This window comes from Echeneis naucrates, chromosome 19 (genome assembly GCF_900963305.1).
Source record: "Echeneis naucrates chromosome 19, fEcheNa1.1, whole genome shotgun sequence".
NCBI classification, from domain to species: domain Eukaryota; kingdom Metazoa; phylum Chordata; class Actinopteri; order Carangiformes; family Echeneidae; genus Echeneis; species Echeneis naucrates.
Genome location: NC_042529.1, coordinates 1,092,157 through 1,117,582, shown reverse-complemented (window position 1 = coordinate 1,117,582; position 25,426 = coordinate 1,092,157). Strand labels below are relative to the sequence as shown.

The following is a 25,426-nucleotide window of genomic DNA, read 5'->3' as shown; positions in this document are numbered from 1 at the left end:
TAATCCTCTCTGCTGTTACATAACAGCAGTTTGTAAACACTCAGCTCTGTGATCACTATTCCAAAGCAATGAAGAAAATAAAAACAAAGACAATGACTTTCCCATCCTCTTGAAACTATCTGACGAGCTTTTCCTGCTCACATTTTGGAATTTGATGCCTTTTCCCTGGAAAGGGTCCGATCCACACTGCCGGCCTCTGTCGCAGCAGTCAGCGCTGTTTGTTCCTTTAACAGTCAGTGACCCGACTCGGTGGTCCCTCCGATTAGAGCCCAGCTGAGATCAGACAGCAGAAAGACATGAGGACCACTCCGGAGCCCCTTGAAAACATGCCCTTTAATTATTTTTGTAAGTGTAAGTGAACAAGTGAGTGGAAACTATGCAGAGTCCGGCCCCCCCGGCAGGGCAGAGGGGTTGTTAGTTCGTGGCACGGCGACGGGGTCGGATACGGACCGGACCAGGAGGGCAGGACGAGGTTCAGCTCAACATGTCAGGTCTGGATTGGACCGTCCAGGTGCACTCAGCTCCTCGTCCTTCATATTTAGGTCATCTTTACATTTAGCAGCATTTCTGTATCTACGCAGTTAAGACGTTTATTCAACTTTACTCGCTCCCAGCACAGATAAAGCCCCCCGACCCTTCGATCCTCAAAACAAACAGCAAAGTCATGTTTCCAGAATAGAGACAAGAGAGGCAATGAGAGGCTGCATCACCACACAAATAAAATAATAATGCTCTTTCATGTGTTTATATTTTTTGAGAACAAGTGGGGAGGAGGAAGAGGCGATTCGGAGTGCCTTCAAATGTCAGTGGGAAGGGAGACTTTGTTCCAAAACAGAACGCGAGCCAAAAAGTGAGTCCTGATCTCAGCAGCCGACAGACGAACTGGTATGTTCAGGGCAGCAGTTAACAATCCACTTCATTACCGCTTCATTTTCCTGCTATTTGCTGATTAAGCATTTGGAATGTGTCATAAAACACAAGACTAAACCGAGACTGGATCATATGTTAGCATTCCTGCCTCGCACCAGCAGCTTTCTGCTCCTCAGCTCTTTGTTTACTCACTTATACAATATTTCAATGCAGACAAATTCACAATAACCTTTTTTTCATTTACATTTTTTTAACCACAATGTTGTCTGACTGGTTTCTACATAAATTTAATCCCTAATAAAATGATGACAGGGACCAAAATGTTCTGTTATTTCTGCTCTACAATTGGGAGTTGAAGGGACCGAGTCACTGATGGAGCCAGAAAAACAACAGATCGAGGTTATGGATTTTTTATTTTTTTTTCCATGTTGGCTTCATTTTTCTGGCTGGGACGTTGCTAAAATGAAGTTCTTCCAAAATGTCAGAAGTTATTTTGTTTGTGTTTTCAAAAAGGTCTGAAAAGTCATAAATGTAGAAACAAAAGTGTTATCAGTGCTGCTCATTCACTCTAAATCATAACACACGCTCTCCGTCATTCGGTCAGTTCTCCAAAAATGCAGAATAAGATATTCCGAATATTAAAAAAATACTAATAATAATATAAAATTGTAAAATGTAATTAATTAGCTCTTCAGCAGCTGTAAAACCAGGAGCTGGTGGAGACCAAAAACGGAGCTAAATAAGAGTGATAAAAGAAAATGCATGAATGTCTTTTTACCGCAGGTCCTGGTGGGTGCATTGCCCATCGATCGTCCTGTGTCCTTTTCCTTGCTCCCTGTCTCTTTTCCTGTGTCCCTCACTCCCCTCCCTTCCTCACCTCAGCATCTTTGCCGCACACTCTGTCCCGGTCAGCCTCTCATTATTTTTACCCACCAGAATGTGGACCAGCTTCAACTTCATGCGAATAGAAAACCACAAGTGTTGTTCTGCCTGGACAGCACCCAGACTCAAGAGCTGTTTGTCTGTTCACCAGCATGTCCACTTCTGGGACAAACTGACATAATAAGAGAAGACTTGAGAGGGGAGGCGAGAGAAAATAACTTTTTTCCAAAGCTTGAAGTCATTAATTAAACAGGATCAATCAATTTGCCTGTATATCCAATGAAGTGAGACAGAGGCAGGATGACTCTGTGGGGTCGAGTCAAAGAGAGAACCAAAGCGTTGACTTACAGCTCCATTTTTCTCTGTGTCAGCTCTCTCAGGAAACTGGCACCTTTCCATCACATTATGAGCTTCCTGCCAACACTTGCCAAGAACCCTGAGCCCAAACAGCAGTGACCGGAGCGAAGCTTTATCCCATCTGAGTCGGAGAGTTACCGTCACTAGGTCAGATCCTCAAGGTTTGGTAACCCATCCATCAAAGCAACAGGACCGAGCAGTTTGGCTTGGCCCAGTTATTCTGGCTGACAGACGGGCATCGTGCTGCCTCTGTTGTTTCTGAGATTTATCATCCACTACAACTTTTTAGATCATTAGGGGATTGTTTTTGCAGAGAGATTCTACTCGATATCATCGTAATCTCCAAAGGTGGAGAATGATGCTCATTTAAACCGTCAGCCTCAATACCTAATTATATCATCTTAGCATTATGCTAATGTATGAGCTGCCATGTTGAAGCAGTTTGTAATTTGCCTGTCGGCGATCTTTATTTTTGGAAACCATATTTGGAGGAGAAGGTGGATTTGACCTGCTCAGCAAGTTATCCTGATTGGATGGTCCAGTCTGTCAGTCACACAGTTGCCCCTCCCTCCTGGTCTGTTTCCCTCTAAATGGAGCATCATTTAAAAAAAAAAAAAAAAACATTTGCTGAGGAGGGGGAGGGACCATTCCCCATAGACTTCAATACAATCACATTTACACACAAATAGTAATTCAAGAAGCATGTAAGTTTGATTTACCAGCCATCAGCATCCACGTCAGGTTGGCACGCTAAAAAAAACTGCTTTAATCAACCATCTTTAAAAGGCCAGCTGAAGAAGTCGGCCCTGATCTCTCAGCTGTCAAAAATCTACAAGTGCCCGGCATCTGTCTGGTGTTTGGATTGGCTGAAGAAGAGACCCAGAAAGACCCACAGGGAGCAATTTCCACCACCAACATCCTCCCGAAGCACCTGGTACTCATCTCTGAGCGCTCTCATGATAGAATTTACTGTACGTACCAAACGCTTATGAAACTGTGCGTGTGTTTGCACACAGACAGCTGCACAGTGTTTTAAATGTGTTAAATGAAAAGTGACTCAGTTTCCTAATAGATCAGTGAAATTCGCCTTTGCAGACTATAACCCTCCGCAGAAATCATTTCATTATTCTGTTGGTGTGCTTTTATTTATGTGATGACTATATCAACAAGGTATTTGCTGCTCAGCTCCACAGATGCCAAGAAATACATAACAACGAATAAAGGTGGGGAGGGAGGAGAGGCGGAGGGGGGCGGGGAGCTGAAATGACTTTTAAAAGAATGAAAAGGTTGTATCAATTTCCCAAAAAATACATCAAGTCAAACTCACACTTAAAGGAGTTTCAGGTTCATATAAAAAGGGATATGTTTTTCCATGTCATGTCTCATTTGCTTGTTCAACAATCAAAATCAACCCAACTGGGCCAAATAATTGAGTCCAGCCCTGAGTGTGTGAGTGAGAGAGAGAAAGCTGAATTGATTTATACACTCAAACATCTATAATCATCCAATAGTCGCTATTAAGCGAGAACAGAAGGCAAGGATTCAATTAAAATGCACCCTTGCGAAGTATTACTTCACACAATAATGCGTCTGTGGCCTAACAAGAAACACAACCTAATAAGCTCTTTATAATGAGATGAACACTTACTCTTTGCCTGCGGCATTCTCTGCTTTGTTCTGGTGAGTAAGATTTACTATTTGGTTGTTAGTTCAAAGTCATAGCAGTAAATTCTTCATGTAGACAGGACAGGAAAAGTGAACTGTACATTTGTTATGACTTGATTTTCCTCTGCTATTGCCTTTATAGCTGCTGATTAATAAGAGAAGAACTGGAACGCCCTCAAAGTTCGGTCCTGACTGTTCTGCACCTCACATCCCATAAAGCTAACAAAAGAAATGGACGATGATGAACAAGCCTTTCAGAGGAAAGCTGGACACCGACGTCTCATGATAAGCCCTCCAGCTGAGGCTCATGGGAACAGGGAGCTGGAAGTCTTCGGTATACGGAGTCCAGATCGAGCCTGGATGGTGCGTTTGACCGTAATCCTTCATGTCAACCATCCGACCTGATTATCAGGTGAAGCATCCAGTTCACCGAGTTCTGTAAAGTTTGGCCTCGGACTTGAAGACATGAAGGTCGAGGAGACGCCTCCATCGATGTGCATGGAAGACTCACTGATTCTCTGGTTAAACCACCTCAGGACAGGATTTAGTTTTCAGATAACTGAGGGCAGTCGTTGGGTCTGACTCAAAAACAAAATAAGGTCTTAACCTGCTAACAATGTTTTATCTTAACGTTATCTCTGCAACACAAAATAAAGCTGTCAGGGAACAACCTGCACACGTCACCACATTATCAGTTTTAGCAGATTTCATGCCTGCTTTGACTTATTTCAATATTTTTGTCTCACAGAGATTTTGATGACTGTGAGACGTCAACCAATCCGGTCAGACTGATTGAATGATATTCTAAGACGCCTCCCTGAATGACGCCGTCTTCTTGGCTGTGTCGCCTGCAGATGCTAATGAGCGCTTTGCCACACGGCGTTAAAGTCGCACCATTCACACGTTTTATTGATTTAACCACCACGTCTGACAGAAACGCAAAGTGAGCATAAATGGATTACTGAAGCGCGTTTGCCAAAGTGCTCACTGAGCTGCTAACATTCCTCATAAAAGTCCTCACAGTCAGTTTTGAGGTGTTGCATACACACACACATTCATAACATGTCTGCTTTTATAAAGGTTAATAAGCACATTAAATGGGGGTGCTCATTTGGAATATGGTGTAACATGAATAAATATTGTGCAAGCAAAGACTGGATAATGTGTTGGGAGTGATTGAGCGAATGTGGGAAAATATCATGGAAAATATTAGCAAATCGGAAAATGTTACAGGTAGTTGGAATACAAGAGATATTGTAACAATATAATGCATTCTGAGCTTGTGATGACAAATCTTCCAGAACAACATGAAATCTCACCCTGTACGCTCTCATTTGCTCATTCAGACACACACACACACACAAAGCAGTGCGTGGTGAGGATTGTTTCACTAATGAGTTGGTTTGGCTGCAGTTGAGTTATGGGCATGAGCGCATGGTGGGACTTCACCCCAGTGCAGCCTGGGAGAGTGTACTGAGTGCGCCTAATGCTGTACTGACTGATTCATCAGCCTGCCAGCGCCGACTGATGAGACAGAGGTGTCACGAGTTTGCAGATGGCTGCCATGACCCGACCACGAGCTCGTACAGGAAACATCCACATCCTGTGAGCAGAGCTGCAGAAACTCCAAAGTCTGTTGGCTCCTCAGCTGTCTAAAGATAGTCAGACTTTTCACTGTGTCCACTGAGCCATTTGTCGTCATTGTGTTTCTCTTGCATTATCACTTTGTTTAGTTTGAATCAAAGCTTTGTGGTCATCAGCTCTGCAACTTGTTCACTTTCTTTTCATTGAAAACACACTTCAGTGCATTCAGGATGAATGAGTGTTCATACAGCCTCAGTGTTTCAGCTTTGACTCACAACAGACTGAAAGCTACTACTGAACTGTGACTTTCAGTTCCCCGAGGAAAATGCATGTTTACTTCATTCATCAGAAAAAACTTTATATATTTTCATAAAAATTCTACTTTGATTGATACTTTATGTAACAGATTTAAAACAGAGTAAAATGTTTTCATTTCAGTTTAAAGTTCTATTTCCAGTTCAAGTCGAATTATTTCTGATCTTTTTATGCAGCCAGTGAAAATGTTGTATGTTCAGATTTACAATCTGAAGTGAAGATAAAACAGCTGTTCCTTTTCCAGATTTCCTGAAATACTGATAACTTGGATGCAGAATCCATCGAGACCCGAGCAGGGTGGCGAGGGGGGCGGAGCTAATTCCAGTTCATGTTGGATGAGGGCGGTGTCGCCAGTCGACCACAAGCTTTCACACTCACCTTAAGGCAATTACCTGATTAACCAATGAACCAACTAGCCAATTAACATGGATGACTTTAGTGGAAAGAAGCCAGAGCACAGGGAGAACATGCAGAACTAACCATGTCGCCCCATTTTAATGTCTTGTTGTTTGTAAAACAGCAGAACCACAAATTAGCCTGGATGAGAGTCCTTAAGTTAAACTCTCCCCTCATACTTGAGCTCTACTGTCGGCTCTCTTCTCTCCGGGTCAGCTGATAAACCTGAGTCAGAAAGACACACAGCGAACCAGCGGAGGTGGAGTGAGTCAGTAATTACCTGCAGCTGCTGTGCTTGGTTGGGGGGGTATAAATCTGTAACCACATCAGAAATTATCCATAAAATTTACAGCTTAGGAAAAGCATGTGTGTGGCTCTTTAACACTCCTTAACCTACACAGCCCCTGGAAAGAGCCGGCGGGCAACCAGAGCATTTAACTCCGGCTGCAGCATGGCGACATGTGTCGCATAAACTGTTCAACGGAAAGAAAAAGGATCATGTTACTGCTCGCTCCAAAAAAAGATAAATTAACGGATGGAAAACCGGAAAAGACCTGAGCAGCTAATCAATCAATCAGTATAAGGAGTCACCCCCCCCCCCCGCAAAAAAAAATATATAAGTACATATAAATATATAATCAACAAAAAAAAAAAAAAAAAATCAGGGTGAAGTTGTAAAAAGAGTTGAAAAGTTCCTCATCAGGGCCAAAATAATTCACACATCTGTGATCAATTAATCCGTCTGACTGGTGTTCTTCTCAATGAACCTGAAATGTAAATGTACGTCTGAGCTACTGTACAGGATGTATGGATGGCCTGTAAAGGTTCGCTGAGCTCACTGCATCTGCAAGGAAACAGAGCTGCACTGACAAATAAAGATGAAAAGATGTTTCATAATTATGGCCACGATCATTTTTACCGCCTCAAAACTTTAACAAAAGACGAAACCCTTAAAATCGTGCAGAGCAAACTTCAGAACTCAGTAACTGACCATGTCGACTCCTGATCAAAATCAAGGGTAGTGACAGTGTGTCTGACGGAGAGTGACATGAAAGCCAGATTTTATTAAACTTCTGATCAGCTGACGAAGAGCCTGTTTCAGTTTCAATGCAGTTTACTTTCTGTTTCTTCTTTTGGCATTTTGAAGCTCTACTTCCAACCTGGGTACGATCCACCAGTGTGAAATGCCAAGACGTGTCATTTTTCCACTGGTCTTAAGGTTTTGATCATTTCATTTATGGGATTTAAATATTTGACAAAGATATTAGATATTAAAGTGCACTAAAGGAAGGGCAGGTTGGCATGAGGGTCAGCACATGCTCCATGTTGTGGCATTGGAGTTGTGCGATGAAGTAATCACTACCTAAGGCTGTTGTGTGACTTCATCACATCCCTTGGCTCCAAGTGGCACCAAATGAGGGCTAATACACGGCTCGATTCAAAACAACATAACCAGCGATGCTGCTCCAACCACGGGCGTGTTGTATATCTGCAGACTGCCTGTATTCCAGCTCAGCTTTACGGGGGTTTAGTGCAAATGGTGGGAGAGTCAAGCGTCTCTGTTTGGATCTGACCTCCGGATGACCCCGGTGAAAGCCTGAAATGGCGTCAGCGGACGGGAGGAGGCAACAAAGCTGTTTATTGTCACAGGTGGGGCAGAATGTGCGATGCTGCTGAGGTTGTAGGCCCAGCTGGAGGAACCAGCAGGGTTCAGAATGAAGCCCTATCCCAGCCATGCCTCAGGGCCTCCATGATCAACTGGACATGTTTCCATGTGACTACAGTGCATTGCCTGTGCTTGATCTAGGAACATACCACCTTCACAGGCCCTTAAACTCCCCTTTCAATTGTGCAACGTCATTTTTTTAGTCTGTATCTGGTGAATGTGGTTAAAGGTTAAAATATTCCCTTCTTATACTTCTTGTGCTGAACTGAGGGCAGACTGGACGCTAACAAAAGCAGCATTACCAGTCAGGGCTGCCCAGGACTCGCTGGTCGGCACGTTAACATCACAGCAGGAGCACTATTTGTACTGCTGGAGAGTGAAGAGAAACAGTTTGATGCTGATTAAAGTGTTTTGTCCCACTCTGATAAGTAAACTGCTGTTCATGCTAAAGACACTTTGAACTTTGAGGGACTTTGCCTGCAGAGCTTTTTAAAAATATTAAAACCCACTACATAAAGAAAAATATCGACTAGTTCCAGCTCATTAAACATCCAAAGTCACTGAGGTGGAGCCTCGCTGAGGGACAGAGGGACGGCCCTGTGATGGTTTTATCTGCAGGGACAATGGCAGCTACAAGCTTCTTTCCACTTCTCTTCCCTGCAGCCGAGCATCTCGCTGCCGATCAGTTGTCCAAGTCACATAAATCTTGGAGCCTTTCAGCGGAGGCTTTATTGCTTCTCCCCTGAGAGACGTGTATTCACACTGCCACAGTTTCTTGACAGCCTCTGTTCAGTCAAATGACTCAACATCCACTTCAGCGTTTCCAAGGTGGGATGATTCCCTGTATTTCTGTTTTAACTTCACTGGGTTCACAGAGTTTCCAGTTGATTAATACTTCGAGGCCCACAATGCCTCTCATCTCTCTGTGTTTCTACCAAACTCTTAATCCTGTGCTGCTCATTCTCCAGAATAAACAACCATCCTCACTCCTTCTCTTTGTCACCACTGACTGTGGCCATTCCAGAGAGGATTATTAGTTAAAGCTGACGTTGTTTGTAATTTCACAGTGTGACAATGAGACGCCCGTGTGGGAGGAATGAATGCAGAATGTGAAGAATCTGCACCTGACAACCAAGAAAGGTGTCCGTCCTAAAGGTGCTGACGGGACCCAAAAGTGAAGCAGCGGAAAAATTCAAATGGCTGGAAACACTTACAGGCCATTCTCCTCCACTGTTTCAGTCTACAAATAAACTCCAGAGAATTTTCCAAAGCTGCGTAGAAGTGAAAAGAGAAAGAGGAGATTGGAGGAAAGAAAAGCTGCTCTATAATATGTCCTTCTCATGCTACGTGCACTTACGTTCACACGATATGAACGGGACACAAAGAGACAGAAAGACGTCACTCAATGTCTTCTCCATTAAAGGAACCTTAGTGTTGCACAACGTGAATGAAGGAGTCTGAAAATAGGCTCATCACTGAGGGCCGCTCTCAGCTGCTCCACCTTCATGTCGGGCAACCTTATCGATAACTGTGACAACACTAACATCCCCTCTGCGACCTGCATGTGTTACTGCAGATCATTTCCAGAAAGGGAAGGAGGCTCCTGTTGTGTTTTTAGACCGGTTAGCTGACAAGCTCGGCTTCCACTGATGATAAATGACAGCAGAAGTTTGTTTGACAGGACGGCCTCGTGAGTCAGGAGACGGGGATGGACATTCAGGAACGAGTCCAGATTATTGGAGGTCAAAGCTATGAAGGTTGGTGGACAATTAAAGGGGCGGATCACTTCCCTTAACTTCGTCTTCCCAGTTTATTACTGAAGTTTAGGATTTAGTTTGAATATCTTACTTTAACGGAAACTGCAGTGAAATCGTAGACGTCAGACGGAGTTAAACTGGCTCACACATTAACATCAAGGCTGTGGGGGGAAAAAAAAAAACTGCTCTGATGGTCAGGCAGGACTTTGGTCCTTCAACCATCCAGTCAGTTATTTCTCAGTGTGTTTAATGTACAATGAGAGGTGAGGGTGAACCAGCAGCCAGGGATAACGCTGGCTTTGGTAGGATTTCATTTTTCTACTCTTAAGAAGTAAAACGGATCAAAACGATTTCTCTCGTTCAGAGTTCCACGGCCCACAGAAGTAAGTGACTCTCAAACACGCACTCTCATGCAACTATGCGATATATTCTTATCTTTTTGAGAAAAAACTTTGGGTTTACTGTTTTTCCTTTCTGAGCATCAGCTTAAAAATAAGTTTGTGAATGAGCTTCAGGTCTCATTAAGATTTCTAAACAATGCTCAAACAATGCTAAACTCGTTGGCAGCATTAAGGACTATTTTTACCTCAGCACAGAGTTTAAAGCAAAATGGAGCCAAGTCTTTCTTGATGGGGATTGTGGTTGAATTAGGAGCTAAATAAGCAAACTGTAGTCAGATCATTGAATTTCAACCTCATGCTAAGATCTGAACACTCGCCCTGCAAAATGCTGTCAATCTAATTGGAAACTTTGGAGTTGATGTTCAAACTGAGCTTGTGCGGCCCGAGACCTGTTGTTTTTAGTGCAGCTGGAAGAGATCGGTTCAACAAAAATATTTCCAGGAGATTCTGAGAGCTCAAATCATTTTGTCCGGCACAAAGACATGAAGTTTGGCAGATCAAAGGCTGGATGTTAAATTGCTGATTGTGTTTCTTGAACTTAAACAGAAATGACATAATTGAGCGGGAAAAAGGGAGCAGATACAGATACTACGTTAGGAGAGAAACGCCGACTGAGTGAAGACAGCGCTGTGAAGCAACTGCAGCCGTTTGACAGTACGAGCTGAGAAACAACAGGCCTGTTTTTATGGAGGTACCTAAGAGGCTGTTTACACTGCCTGTAGAAGAGCCAGTAAACAGAACAAATAGATGAAGGAAATTGTTGTTTTGTCGGTTACAGACACCTTAATTTTATAGATCCAAACTCTGAGCATGGCACCATAAAAACTCAGTTTATAAACCATTTAATCTGCGATTAAAACCAAATAGCTTTAAGAGATTTTAATCTTTTATGAGTCCGTTGATCAAATTAATGTCTAAATGCAATAATAGCTGCATTATGAGGCGGAGGCTGCAGAGACTACGAAGAATGATGAGTACCGTGTTTGAGTCCGCAGACAAACCAGCCCATCAGTACCTTTCTGAGGTGGGTGGGTCTATGATTGGTCTTCAATCAGTCTCCGGTCGGTCTGCGGTCTACCTTCTCTGCGTTGCCTTTTTATTATTTTTTAGAATGTGTGTGATTATTATTTTGGGTTCTGTAAAAATACGGCAATGGAGAATGCAGCACTGAGATAAAGGATGGGTCTTTAATTTTCTCACATTCTGAATAACAGAGATTCCAGCTGTTACAGCTGTTACGACTGGGCAGACGCTGCTCTAACGGGGGAGGGAGGGGTCAATGTTGTGATGTCTCTTAGACACCATCAACTCATTTTGGTTTCCAGATAATCTGTGCATGAGCTGATTAATTAATTGTTTGGTTTATAAAATGGCAGCTGAAGCTCATGATAGCTTTTTCTTTTGGTCCAATCCAGAGTTCAAGAAAACTTTCAGGAAAATCTGGGACGTTCAGCTCAACATGTAAACTATAGAAAGGAATCTAAAGATAAACCCATTTCAAACAGCTGATTATTTGTGTCAGTCAACTAATCCCCTAATTGTTGTGGCTTCGAGCTCTGGCTCCTCTTAACGGTTTCATCTTTTGTTTAATGAGAAAATGTTTGAAACAACAGAGAATGAGAGACTGGATGGAGCTGCAGGGCAGCGAGAGAAGAATAACAGGTCAAGATGGAAACCTGCACCGTTGGCCAAGTGGCCCGGTGCGCTCCAGAGCCAATGTAAAGTAGCCGTTTCCACCCCCCCTCGGCGGTGCTGGGCTAGATTAGCGTCACGTCACCGCTTCATGAGCCGTGACATGAGAATGTTTATGAAGCTCACACGTAACAGTTGCTTCTGAATGAAACAGGAGATGGCAAAATTACTGGAACCTCGCGGGCCCTCGGCCAGTGTGGCGAGCTCGAAATTCCCTCCTGATCGATTTAGTGCTTTCTTTGGTCTGTACATGAGTGTGTGTGTGGTATCTAAGAACAGGGAGACTTAAACAACAGCATTTTGAAATTTCAGCTGCTTCCCATTCAGTCAAGGAATGAAGGCAAACCTAAATCTTCAGTAATCTGAACAAAATATGAACACACCAGAGCAAATTCTGTAAAAACAACAAAGACGGAGCTCGGTGTTAATTAAACTCAACGAGTAGCCTAGCATGGAGGATGAGCATGGAAGTAATCAAGTCCTGCGTTTCATTTAGGGGGAGAAAATGGAGAGATCTGGATCAGGTGTCTCATTGAGTCTCATTAACACAGCTGACTAATGATGGGCCTTCACTGCTTCACCTTTTCCTGGGAACATTAAGTTCCCCGTATGACAAAGCCAACATGTCACTGAGTCGTGCAAGGCAACATCATGATCATGCTAAAGAAAATACATTACTCAGACTAAACTGGGATTTTAAGTTGCTTTTTAAGAATTCAAAACATGAAACAGAATTTTATTTTGATCTTCGCCATTTCTTAGAATGCAATATCATGAATTTCTCTGTGTGGCTCTAACTGTTTGTATTTTCTATAGTAAAACAACAACAACAACAATAACATAATTTTCCATATGAGAACTGAGTCCAGTAGGCTGACAGGATGTGAAAAAAAAACACCAAAAATGGGCAAAGTCAAAAAACATCTAGAAACAACAAAAAAAATCCCAAAACACTGACTGTTTTGTGAGTGTTCCAATAAAAATACAGCTGTTTTCAGGTAAACAGTGAGACGCTGAGGAAACTGATGAAATCTGAACACTGCTGGATTCTCCATAAAGTCAAACAAAGCTCATAAAACCTATAAATGTCAATTTAAGGCAAATGAAGTAATTTATCCTGAACAGATTTACAGCTTCAGTTTAATCACGACAGTTTTTTCTTCTAATTAATTATATTTATCCATAAATGCTGAGAGCTCAGAGAAGAATAAATGAGCTCCCTCCGTCTGTGCTCTCGACTCTTCAATGAAGGAAAACAAAGAAATGAAACAACCACATTTCTCTGGCGGTTAAGAAAATGGCTTCATTGCCGTTATTTCCCACCTTTGTGTGTGAGCATCCTGTGCTGAGGTGCGGTGAGATGGAAGGCAGGTGGGACTGTCCGAGGCAGCGAACCGACAGACAGCAGCTGCTGAACAGCCGAGCAGCTTCCGACTGCAGATGTTTGTTTGCTTGTTCTGCTGTTTGAAGTCATTTTAACGCAGGCGTACACACTGCATGCATGCCACATCACACACATGCTGTGCAGATGGTCAATGGACAACTGCAAATACAAACATGCTCACGAACACACAGGAAACAAATGTGGGGCTGGATTTATCACCAGGACCTAGTCAGTGGACGTCCATGGCCGCTGAGTGGACACTGGGGGGGCCCTAAAGGGACACCTGGGCCCCTGAGAGGTTAGCAGGTGTGATGCAGATGATAACTGTAGAGCTGCAGAACCAATCCAAAGTAGCTGAAGTTACATCAGATCTGGATCGGTCCGACTCTCTGACTCCTTCTGTGTGTTTATCTGTCCATTCTCATCCTCCATCTTTCAATGTGACGTATACAGTCACGTCTCTACATCGGACGTTCCTATTGGCTCCGATGAGTGATGTCACAGCCAATCAGAGTTTCTGGATCAGTGCTGAATGTTTCTGAGTTTATTGTGCTGACAGAATAAAGACGATCAGATATTTGGAGCTGATTTTTCATCATTAATGAGCAGAACTCATGATCAGATAAAGATAGAAACGATCCAAACACATGAGAGGAACTTTTCTTTGCTTATTCTGCTCTACACAGTTTTTATCAGGAAAATAAGGAAAATTTGAAAAAATTCAGTGTGAGCTTCACCAGAAAAATAAACATTCACAAAGCAATGCAAGAGAAAAGAGTTTCTACCTCGGTTCACCTTTGTCTGTCTGTAAAAAGCCTGTAAGAGCAGAAATCCTGGCTGATCTCTTGTTGTTTAAAAATGTCTTCCTTTTTTCTTGAAATTTTGGAAGAAGCTCTGCTTAACAAGCGGGCAGTATCTGCATTTCACACCCTGAAATCTTTCTGGCCTCTTTAATTTTGTGCCTTGGCTTGGTGTTGGAACCTTTGATCAGAGCTCTGTGTACAACATTGTGCTCATGTATTTTTTGTGGATCATTTTTATTGGGAACAAATTATTTCTTTTTCCTGGAAATGAGGTGATTCGTTATGGGTCCATTTTTTGCTGAGACCCCCATTAACCCACCAACTGTGTTAACATTTGCATGCACACAGACACATATGTGCCGCTAGATATTTGTTAAGGTTTAAAAAATGCAGTCAGGTTCATAAACATAAGAGCTGGCATTCTTCCTCCGACATACTCGTAGACACCCAGAAGAATTTACTGTGAGGACGCCCCACTGAGCTACAGCTAGAGAAATAAAACTGTGCAGCCATTTCAAACGCTTTTAGCTTCTCCGTCTGCAGATTTTTCTGAGGGTTTCAAATATCCTACAGCAGAGGCCAGGTTGTGCTGTCACAATAAGATATTGGAGGAAGAAATTTTAGCACGCTCCTGCTGGTGGCCTGTTAACGACACCAGCAACAGACTGAACACTTTGGTGTGACTGATACTATTCATGGTCCCCAGAAGTTAATCCTCAACCCTCCAGGAAGAGCCCTGATGATGGAGCAACAGTGGATGCCATAGCTAGCATCTACCCACGGCCTGCATGTGAGGCGTTCAGAGAACATTTGGAAAGGCATTTAACCTGCGGGGTATTCAGGGGACGTCACTTTAGGGGTAGGCTTGGGTATCAAAGTCCTGCTCTGGGATCACATCGCTGCATTGCTGGCAGGCCAAAATTTGCACAAGACAAGCGGAATGCATCAGCAGGTGTGCTAATGTTAGCATTAAGGTCCAAGGAGAGCTTCATTAATATAAAACACAAACAGTGCAGGCTCAAATGTCTCGGTGCATTGGTCTATGATTCCAAAATATTTTGGCAGCTATTAAATCTGAGGGTTTCTTTACCCAGAGGATACATCCTGCAGATGAACCAGCTGCTCCCCCTCTGTGGGAACAGAGCTGGCCCCGTCCTCACCTCGGACAGATCCATTCACAGGCTCAGGTGACAGCTTAAACCACGTAACACCCTTAGACAACACTGTTCTTCACAATATTCACACAATAAACACAAACAAAACCAGGACGGAAAAGTCACGCTGACCCAACAGCCGTCTCCCATTTCTATCGTCCCAGATCTGCCACCATGTTATCACAATATGTACAAGCTGTGTGCTGCGTTCAGAGCAGGCCGGCAGTCAATGGAAACCTGAGTCAAAAAAAAAAAACAGCCACAATGGAGAGAGAGTGTGCACTAATCTGTAATCTGCTGTGAATTAGGAAAACATGATAGTGTGTTAGCATAAAGACTGACCAGGTCACCTGACCTCAGTTCTCCTCATTGACATAACTTTTTTTTTTTTTTTTTACTGATTTCTGTTTTCTGCGTCTGTGACTTATTTAACAATTAAAGGCGACAGTGTCCAGCTCTGCTCCAACGTGTCGTCCCCTAAAATAATAACCTGCTAATGGATCAACATCAATAAAGTGCAGAGAGCTTCATGTTAGTCGAGCTTTAGTACACAAAACCTTCTTCATTCAGGTTTATGGGGCTGAATTAACCACAATATAACTACTACTACAAACACACAGACACACCCACACATCAACACACACTCACCTGTGCGTGTGTACATGAAGGGAGGTGTTAACCTTCAGATTTTTGTGGGCCGGCTCTCTCCAGGTGAACTTCGAGCTGCTCTTCAGCCTCAGTGACTTGACTCAGGTGCTGACGATCCTGCAGCGGCTCCAGCATCTATTTATTCAGACAAAGGTAAGAGCTGAGCTGTCACATCTCGTGATTTTACACTTTTTAAGACAAGAAATGTAAAATATGCCGTAGAGGGTATTAATATCTGAATATATGTTGACACTTTTCTGCACAGACATTTTTTTTGGGGGGGGGTTGTTAGAATTTAGAGACAAAGACATCTTATGTTATACTTTCATTCTGGACAATATGTTCAACATGTTCTTATGATGAACTGATGACTAATAAATATCTATCTTACAATATTCTACATCGCTGGTTGTTTGAAGATGTTGCACTGAGCTGAAAAAATCTGAGGCAATGGGTGAGTTGGTGAATGACAGAACAAGCTGTAATCTGAGCTACAGTATTAAGAGCAGAAATTCAAAGCCTGAATGGTTTCAAACAAGATGCAGTCAAGGTGATAAGAAACGTTTGAGATCACGTTTCATGGTGAACAAACTTAAAGCCGTGAGAAAGCAAAGCTTAATATTGTATGGGTGGAAAACAAATCTATCGGTTGATTGGTTCCTCTAAAGAGTGATTATGTTTTATATAATTTGATTAAAAAGAGGAGAAGGAAGATGTGAAGAGCAAAACAAGTGTGTGAGCTGGTGACACTGCTGGCACAACAGGAGCGACTCTGTTTCATAAATACACGTCTATTGATCTTCCAAACAGTGAATCGTGGAAGACGGGAGACCCTGAAGGTCACCGGTGAAGCCACAGAGGACGTTAAAGAGCTACAGAACCGACCAGTGATTCATTTAGATTCAATCTAAAGTCAAACATGAGACGCTGAACAGTGGGAGAGCAAAGTTAAATCCAGCGTCTGGTTTCTGTGAAAACGCAACGTTAAGCTATTTCTGATGAAGCAAAACAAAACCAAACGTGCGCTCCGGTTCACTTGGTACTTTGAAGGTTGGATAAACCATTAACCTTCAGGAAGAGAGGGCTCAAATATCAGACACTGCCTCCCGACTCCACTTTAATTCCCCCCAACAGCCTCCTGACACTTGCTCTCTGGGTTTTTTCGCCGAGCCAGTCGTTTAGTCTGGACATATTTGGTGGCGCTGAGGTTTTGAAGGTCATTAGAGGTGACAGAAAGCCTCGGGCCAGAGGTACAACTAGCCACCCGTGCACACGGTTCTGTTCCAGTGAACCACAGATGGGTGGCACAATGTAATTTGCAGTAAGTGAGCATGTAATGGAGTTGTAAGTGCCCCGAGCAGCAGAGGAAACAAGCCAATTGCCCAAGTTGTTTCCAGAGTCCACCCCTCCATTTCCATTGTCAGCAGCAGATCACAGGCCTTTTCGTCTAACTTCAGCATGAAAAAAGGACTGAGGATGTTCTCAAGCAGAAGCTCAAACCACAAGAATATAAAGTATCATAGCTGTTGTTCACAGAGAGTGCAGTGGAAACTTCATGCCAAAGGCCAGTGTGTGTTTTGGTTGTGGTGGGTTTGTGCAACGTCTTGTTTTGTACACAGAGCTGCTCGGTTCAGACTCCACAGTGAGAAGAGTCAGTGCTGAGAAAACAGCTCAACCTAGTGGGTCGACAACAGGGCTGAACACCCGGCTCCATCAGTGGCGTGTTTAATTCTGACGGCCCATCGTTTCCTGGAACAACAACAGGATATATATTACAGTAGGATACAGTATATTAAATCCATGGCATGTGCTGGAAAGTCCTCCTCCGAGTCTTGAACCATTTAAAAGACATTCAGTTCTGATTAAGAAGTCTTCTCATGGCTCGACGCTCACGATGCTATAATGGTCCAAATCACCCTGACAACAGTCACGTCGCGTTGAAAAATGTTGACTTGATGGTGGATTAATTGTGTTTCTTGTCTTTGATTCATTTCAGCTGACCACATGAAACTGAGTGGGCGTGTCCTACTTCAGGGTCCGAAGGGCTCCGACCTCAGTTTTCGTTTATCTCGATTTCTTCATTTGGGCGACGAAGTCGTCACGGAGAGTCTGACCATCTGTCTTCATTATGCCTCATTAATCAGACAGTAGCTCTGTCACAGCAGCCTTAATTTGGCATTTTATTTTATTAGCTTTCATGTTCATTTTCTTTATTACTGAACTGTAATTGAGATCATGAGGATTCATCCTCTGGGAACACAGATGTTAAGACGTGTTTCATGATGCTCCATCCAGCAGCTGCCACATGTAGAGCTGCTAATGAGACGAAACGTGACCTCGCTGTCGGTTTATAATGAAAAACGTCGTTTTCTGTCTGTCAGCTAATTGTTGCAGCTTTTGATGCGCTTTCACAACTCACACTTTCAAAGCAGCAATGAGTTATATCACGGACAGATTAAGTGGCAGTTTTAGAATCCACTGGCTGTAAAAAGAAGTGATATTGTGTTGAAGTCTATGGGAAACTGTCTCTCGTTTTCCTGATGAACCAGGATCGAGTACCTTCTCCTCCATGCATCTCAGCATCCAGTCTTGTATGACATGCAGATGTCTTCATGTCTGCACTTCTTCTCCAGCTGATTTCAGCCCGATAGCTCTGCAGTGCCACACTAACTCAGCGTCTGCCTGAGTTAGTGTGAGGATGATGCCTTTTTCTCCTTTTGCCTATGCCGGGGTATTCAGGCAGGGATAATGGGAAGCTAATAGGACGTTATTTCTATGACCTCATGGAGTGAGTTCCACACTCTTGGCAGTGGGGACGTTGGCTGAAGCCAGCAGAAAGTGGAGTCTGTGAGCGGAGCCCAGTTCACTCAGTCAGATAGCAGTGATGCAAACCCCATTTGTTTTGGGCATAGAGGATGCTCTCAGTGGTTTGGCTGTGATTGATCCTTCCTCTGCCCGTGATCGCGCCATGACACTATTCGAGTTTCCACATTCATTTCATTAGACCAGTTCAGTCCCGTGGTGCTTCCTTTATTGGCCTTTATTGGTTCTTTGACCTCCACCCCGAAGCAAACAGAAAGAAAAAAGGTGTTGAGCCATTGCATTGGACAGATCAATCCTTTGCATGGAAAATGTATCCAATGTTTACAGAGTTTAACATTTCTGGAGCTATAGACTTCCTCCTGTATCCCCACAAGACACCGCCTGCCACTAAACTCCAAAATATCTTTTTAACATAATGCATTTCCTAATTGTTAGCCACCAATAGTGATGTGAGAGATCAACAAAAAAGGAAGAAAACTGACAACCACTGCAGCCGCTGCCCAAGAGAGATTAGTAAGGAGATGTTTCTAACTGACTATAGCATCTTAATCGTTCTTGGTCTATTGAATGAGAACAAAAAATGAATGAGTGGCACGCCAGGAGTAGAAACAAAACATGTAGCAGGCCGAGGGCTTTAGATCACCAGGCAACTGCCCCGTCGTGATTAAATGTATTGACACAGTACAAAGCGACAGGAAAAAGAGAATCATACATGGTAAACGCTCCCAGACTTCTATCGTAAAAATAGACCCAAAGAGCAATCAAAGCACAGACAAAAAACTAAATGGGAGACAAAATATGAAAGAAAACATGTGAATGAAATTATGAGTAGAACCCATAATGGAAAAAAGCTAAGAAAGAAAAAAACTTTTTTCCTCCACCATTGATTATGTTTTTGGGTCCTGACTTAGTGTTCTTGTTGTCTAAAAAGTACAACTCACTCAGTATTTATATTACATGCAACAGCAGGGAGAGCAAGAGGTCGGAGAGTTCCAGTGATCCTCCGATGTTTTTGATAGATGGAAGACTCTACTGTTAATCGTTTCACCCAATAATTTTGGCCGGTATAAAAAGTAAAATGGGCACGACTAGTTTAGGTGGACTTCTGTTTTCTGTATCAGAGCCACTGGGAAAGCCTCTGAGTGATGTCAAAGGTTTAGCAACAAAACTTTTTGTATCTATGCTATTTTTACATCTATTTGCTCATGCAGCATATCAGGGTTTGTGTGGATTCTCCTGCTCGCTTTGCTTATGATCCAACTGTGGAAACATGCACTCAATTGTTACCTCATAGTAAAGTCAATGAAACAGCTGACCCTAGTAAATACATACATCTCATTCTGTGGCATAAAGCATCACATTTACAATCTTCGGGCTTCAGGAGTATGGAAACAGGCAAAGTATGGCAGCATTATTTCTAGAAGACTACTGGACCAGACCAGAAACCTGATTACAAGTAGCACAAAATCCAGATTTCTGTGTCAGATTTGTTTTGGTTCTCATGTAGGTCAGAGATCTGACCTGCTCTGCTCCACTGACCTTCTTTCAGGCAAAGTTTTGGGTCAGTTGAGCTGGAATATACCTGAATCTGAAGCTTTCACCAACAATTCAAAATAAAAGCAGTTCATTCATTTTTTATTACACATCCAGACAGGTGGAGGTGCTTTTGAACTAGATCTGGTCACAGTACTAAACATCAACATCCTGGCAAAATGCAGTACTGTCTGAAGTCTTCTGCACGCTGGCTTTAGCAAATTGGGTAAAACCCAATGAGCTGATTATTCCTGATGTTTATTCTGATTACGTTTCACTGTCTTCCCTACAGACTGGAAGATGAATAATAAATATAAATCTGTGAGCCCGTCTGATGGCGTCTGTGTGAAGACAGGAAATGGACCTCAGCCTAAGAAATATCGCTACATCCGTAAAGAGGGACAATGTGACATCGTGTTCCGCCATGTTCCCGAGGAGTGGCTGCACTTTGTGAACGACATCTTCACCACCTTGGTTGAGATTAGATGGAGGGTGATGTTCCTGATCTTTGCTCTCTCTTACATCCTGTCCTGGCTCTTCTTTGGTGTCCTGTTCTGGGTCATCGCCCTCGCTCACGGTGACATCAAAGACCAGACGAACAACCCCTGTGTGTACGAGGTGCGCAGCTTCACAGCCGCTTTCCTCTTCTCGCTTGAAACCCAAACCACCATCGGCTACGGCTTCAGAGGAATGTCGGAGAACTGCATGAGCGCCATCATCATCGTCACGATACAAGATGTCATCAGCTGCTTCATCGACACCTTCGTCATCGGGATCATGGTTGCCAAAATGGCCTCGGCCAGAAAGAGGGCGCAGACCGTGGGCTTTAGCAGCTGCGCTGTCATCAACCTTCGCAATAACTACCTGTGTCTGTCCTGGAGAGTCGGGGACTTCCGCAGACATCACCTGGTGGAGGGGACGGCTTTTGCTCAGATTGTTCGCTCCACGATGCACGCCACTGGGAAAGTGGATGTGACCTACGAAGACCTGGTCATCCAGCAGAGGGACATCATCCTGGTCACTCCCACCACCATCTTCCACAAGATCGAACCCGGCAGCCCTCTGTACAAAATGAGTTTGGCGGATCTGCGTAAGGAGGACTTTGAGCTGGTGGTTTCATTTACCTACACGGACGACACCACAGGTATTCTGCATCAGACCCGAACCTCGTACACGCCGGTAGAAATCCTCTGGGGTCAGCTCTTCCAGGAGATGATCAGGGTCACCAGAAGGAACTACAGGGTGGATTACAACCTATTCAATCACACTGCGAGGGTGCTGGTGCCAGAGGTCAGCGCCGAAGACTACGAACTGAAGAAGCAGCTGCGGGCCTCTCCTCGCCATTCGCCTCGACATTCCCCCCGCCACTCCCCACGGCCACTTCCAAGGTCACCGCTGCTGAATAAACAAGAATATCTTCTGAAACCTCCAACAGTAACAGTTGAACTTGCAATCGATGGCCTCCAACCTGAACCGACTGTCTCAACATCTCGAGAAGAGAATCAACATCAGGACACTTTGACTCTGCCTCAGGACCCCACGAGTACGGAAGTTTAAAGCAGAACCATCAGGCATGCAGAGGTCATTCATACATACACAAATGAAGCTTATTCCTTCCATGAAAACTAACACTAATACATCGGCTGCTGAAGGGAGCCTTAGCTGTGCTTTTAAAGATGTTACAAGCTTTCTCGAATTGTCTGAGTAGTTCGTTTTGTTACAAAACACACCTTTCACTCAGTATGTTCATTCAGTATCGTACAGAAAGCAGAGTTGCGACTGTCTGGAACATTTCACCACAAAACAGCAACGTCCTCAGTTTTTGTTCACTTAGTGGAAGGTAAAATTTTCACAGCAGAAGTCATAGAAGCCGAAGTAGAAACAAAACAAACTCTACTGAATTCTACTTCATTATTTCTGAAATATCAGCTAATGAAATTGTTTCTGCACGTACCGATTGTCTAAGCACGACAATTGTGGTTTCTCTTTGTCGTGCATTCCTTCACGCAAATAGTACATATCAATGTTGGGTCAGTCAGTCCTGATAAAAACTCTGACGCGTTTCTGTCCATTCCAAATCCTGGTGACGTAAAAGGCACCAAGTCAAATTATGAATGAGAGATCCCTCTGTGTTGGCGGAGAAGAAGAGGATTATGCAACAGATATGACAGTTGAAAATGTTCACCACCATTCCAGCCTGAAGGATTCGATGTAATTATTAGGCGAGTTGGAACAGACAACATGAAACCTATAATGTACAGACTTTTGTTTCTTCACGTGATAATTCAGGTTCAGATGTTGTAGACTTGGTTGAAAACAATGACATGATTCATATTTAAGTGGGTAAACATTTTCATTTTTATACTTTATATGGGATTCTTGATGAGATAAACTTTGAATCTTTTGGAAAAGTTTGCAAAATGTTGAGAAAAATGAAAACAGTTCCATGACAAGCGCGACAGAATCATGATAGAATAAAAAGTTCCAAAATATAAAGAGTGTATGTTGCCTTTTTAAAATGCTCTGTGCTGATTGTACATACCCAGAAGTCATAGGAGCAACAACAGTAATGTCCCTTCAGAGTGAAGTCATCAATACAAAACACATGGATGGAAAATGTGAAGTTTAACATATTTAAATGTAAGTTGATCAAACCATCTCACATAAAAATAAATGAACTTGTCGAAGACTTTGACTTTTCCAAAGGACAAATAATATCTAACATCCTGAAATAATCTTTGAATATAAGAATGTGATGACCGACTGCAACACACTGACTCAATGTGTTTCCAATTTTGTTGTTAAAAGTATCATTAAGCACAATTTTATAAAATATTAAAAGGAGATTAAAACAATACCAGTGTCAACAATTTTGGTATAGCGATGCTCAGATGTCTGGTTTGTGTTTTCACTTCCTGTTCATGTGTCAGAGGGGGATCATGGTTCTCATCTGGGAACAAAAGTGTGTAATCCCACTAAAACCGATTCTTTTTGTCAGATATCCACCAAAGATCAGGTCAAAGCTCAAGATGTGATTCAGGCGTCCGTTTAATGTGATTTTTATCTGCTCATTAATGAACTCAGCAGCTGGAGTTTGATGTTCACTCGGCTCTGACTCTGTTACAGACCGCAGCTGGTCACCCTGCGCGCGCACACACACACACACACACACACACACACACACACACACACGGTGGGGATGGTCAAACATGCTCCTGTACCGTCACAACACAACGTTTTTTCCCCAGAGGTCACTGGGTGAGGTTTACCTCGACCTGAACTTGTTTTTTGATGAAAAGCAGTCAAGTGAAACTTTTGAGGTGGCTGTTTAAAAACACGATACAAAGCAGATGACCACTGTGCATTTGAAGAAGCTCCTGGAAATCACTGGAAACCTCCGAAAGCTGCTGACAACATTTCTAGAACCAGAGTTTGGTTGGTCTGTTCGGGGCCACCGCAGGAACGGGGGGAGGCCACCATAGACAGAATGCCAACTAACCTAAACATGGATGTCCCCCGGAGACAGCTGGGGCCTTTCTGGAGTCCATGTGACGGTGCAAAGCAACACCACCAACCCTCAGCGTTTGATATGTTTCACCTCCGACGCCTTCATGCTCCTTCACGCTGGCACCGACAAACGTTTGGCCACAGCTTCTTTTAAACAAAGCCTGATTTCACATTTGGACTTCGGACTGGCCTCCGGGACTGAAGCAAAGCCTGTTTTTGGATGAACAGTCTCCTCCAGCTTAAAGCTCCCAGTACACCCATGTTTGGGTTTACCACATCGGCCTGACCTCTCCTCTCCTTCAGATCCAACACAATAATGATAGATTAATAAAGAGCGCACAGCTCGGCCCACAACCGCCTCCATCCAAACTCTGCTTCAAGGTGTTATAATGGTGTAAATATTCAAACCCCCACAGGATCAGAGACAGACAATCTGACCGTCTCAGCTTTGTCTTTTATTTATTTAAAAAGCTTGTTTCTGGTTTTTAAAATTGTTCAAACACTGGACAGATTTCAGAGTAATTCACTAAAGAACAAAGGCCAATGGATAAGTGACTTAGAGTCCAGATGCTGATGTTGAATTTTTCTTCACTCTGACACAACAGACATGTCTTTCTGCTTTCTCATGAGCTACTGCAACTAATTGAATTTGGAAAATGACATTACTGGAAGAAAAATAAAGACAGTTATAGATTGTCTTTCCATCATGAAAAAAAACATTAAATCAGAATTTGATTATAACACGATTTACAAATCCAAAGCTCCACTGAGTACAAGTAAAAACCCTCCGTGCAATTAGTTTAGTACATCTTGAAAGTTAAATGCAGGATGTGTTTGCATCAGTGCGGTTCTGTACTTATTCCACAAATTAAAAATATAGATGCTCAGCGCATCTTCCATGTTTTTTTATCCGCCAATCTCTGCCCACACTCATTTATTGAGCAGACAGCCAAAAAATTGCAGCTCTCAACATCCCTGTTTGTTCTTATTGCAATATTCCCATCGTCCTCGTCCACATCACACAGCTCTGTGTGTGGGGGACAATCACTGGTTAATTCCAGCCTCCAGTTCTCCACCTTGTGGTCCACACGCAGCACTGGGCTGCTGCATGCATCGCTCTCTTTATTGCTGGAAATTGGGCATGGAAAGCAAACATACACACACATACACACAACCCGCACAGTTCACTGACACAGGTGGTCTGAGCTAAATATATGTGCTGCTATAAATAACCACAACTAAAAATAAGAGCCACCGTAGGAGGAGAAAAAAAGCATGCCGTTCAAAAGGCTTTTTGAAAAGCACACAGTTTTGGGTTAATGTTTATCATGAATTAGTAAGCAGGAAGAATGATTTAGTCAATGGCACTAAGACAACACAGCTACAGCCTGACCTAAAATTATAGGGCAACAGATGCATAGTCTAAACATCCGAAGCAACTTGATAGCTCAGTGGAGAAAGACAGTCATATCATAATACAGGCATGTAGGCCTTTTATTGAGTGAGTCATTCTTTCCAACAGACCACTTTTTCCATACCCACATTTAAAAAAAATAAAAATAAAAAAAGGATCTATAAAAACAAGGGGTATCAGAAAAATGAGAGGATGGGCCGGACACGGTGGACAGCAGGTGATCCCAGGAGGTCACCGTTTTCATCCCTTCGTGCACCGAAGCCATAAACGATGGAACTGATGGACGTCAGAGACACAGGTGCTCACAACAGTCTTCACCTGGACATCCAGAAGAACAGTAGTGACCTGAAAAATCTCATCATCATTTCCTGCATGCTTATTTTTGTTTACATGTGAGATTCTCAGTCATCGGTCAATTAGTGTCAAATTGTTCTCCATTACTTCCATGTTGTGTTGCTGCGCTCACACACACAGACACACACACTCACGGCCGTCCCCCATTGGCCCGGCTCCAGGCCGGGGGCGGGCCGTGCCGGTGCGTGCCGCTGCGTGCCGTTTAAAACGCTTTGGGTGAA

The 25,426-nt window shown here is 43.2% G+C and overlaps 1 protein-coding gene across 3 annotated transcripts; it reads left to right on the top strand.

The window, feature by feature from the left end:
- Positions 1-15,625: 15,625 nt before the first annotated feature.
- On the top strand, positions 15,626-22,426 carry kcnj16a (potassium inwardly rectifying channel subfamily J member 16a). 3 transcript variants are annotated; one of them, XM_029527585.1, is made up of 2 exons: positions 15,626-15,727; positions 20,223-22,426. In XM_029527585.1, the coding sequence occupies exon 2, from the start codon at positions 20,231-20,233 to the stop codon at positions 21,485-21,487; it is 1,257 nt and encodes a 418-aa protein (XP_029383445.1). In that variant the 5' UTR covers positions 15,626-15,727; positions 20,223-20,230; the 3' UTR covers positions 21,488-22,426. The 3 variants fall into 3 exon arrangements, with proteins under 3 accessions (XP_029383445.1, XP_029383446.1, XP_029383447.1); XM_029527586.1 differs by lacking the exon at positions 15,626-15,727 and adding an exon at positions 16,385-16,461; XM_029527587.1 differs by lacking the exon at positions 15,626-15,727 and adding an exon at positions 18,857-18,910.
- Positions 22,427-25,426: the final 3,000 nt, after the last annotated feature.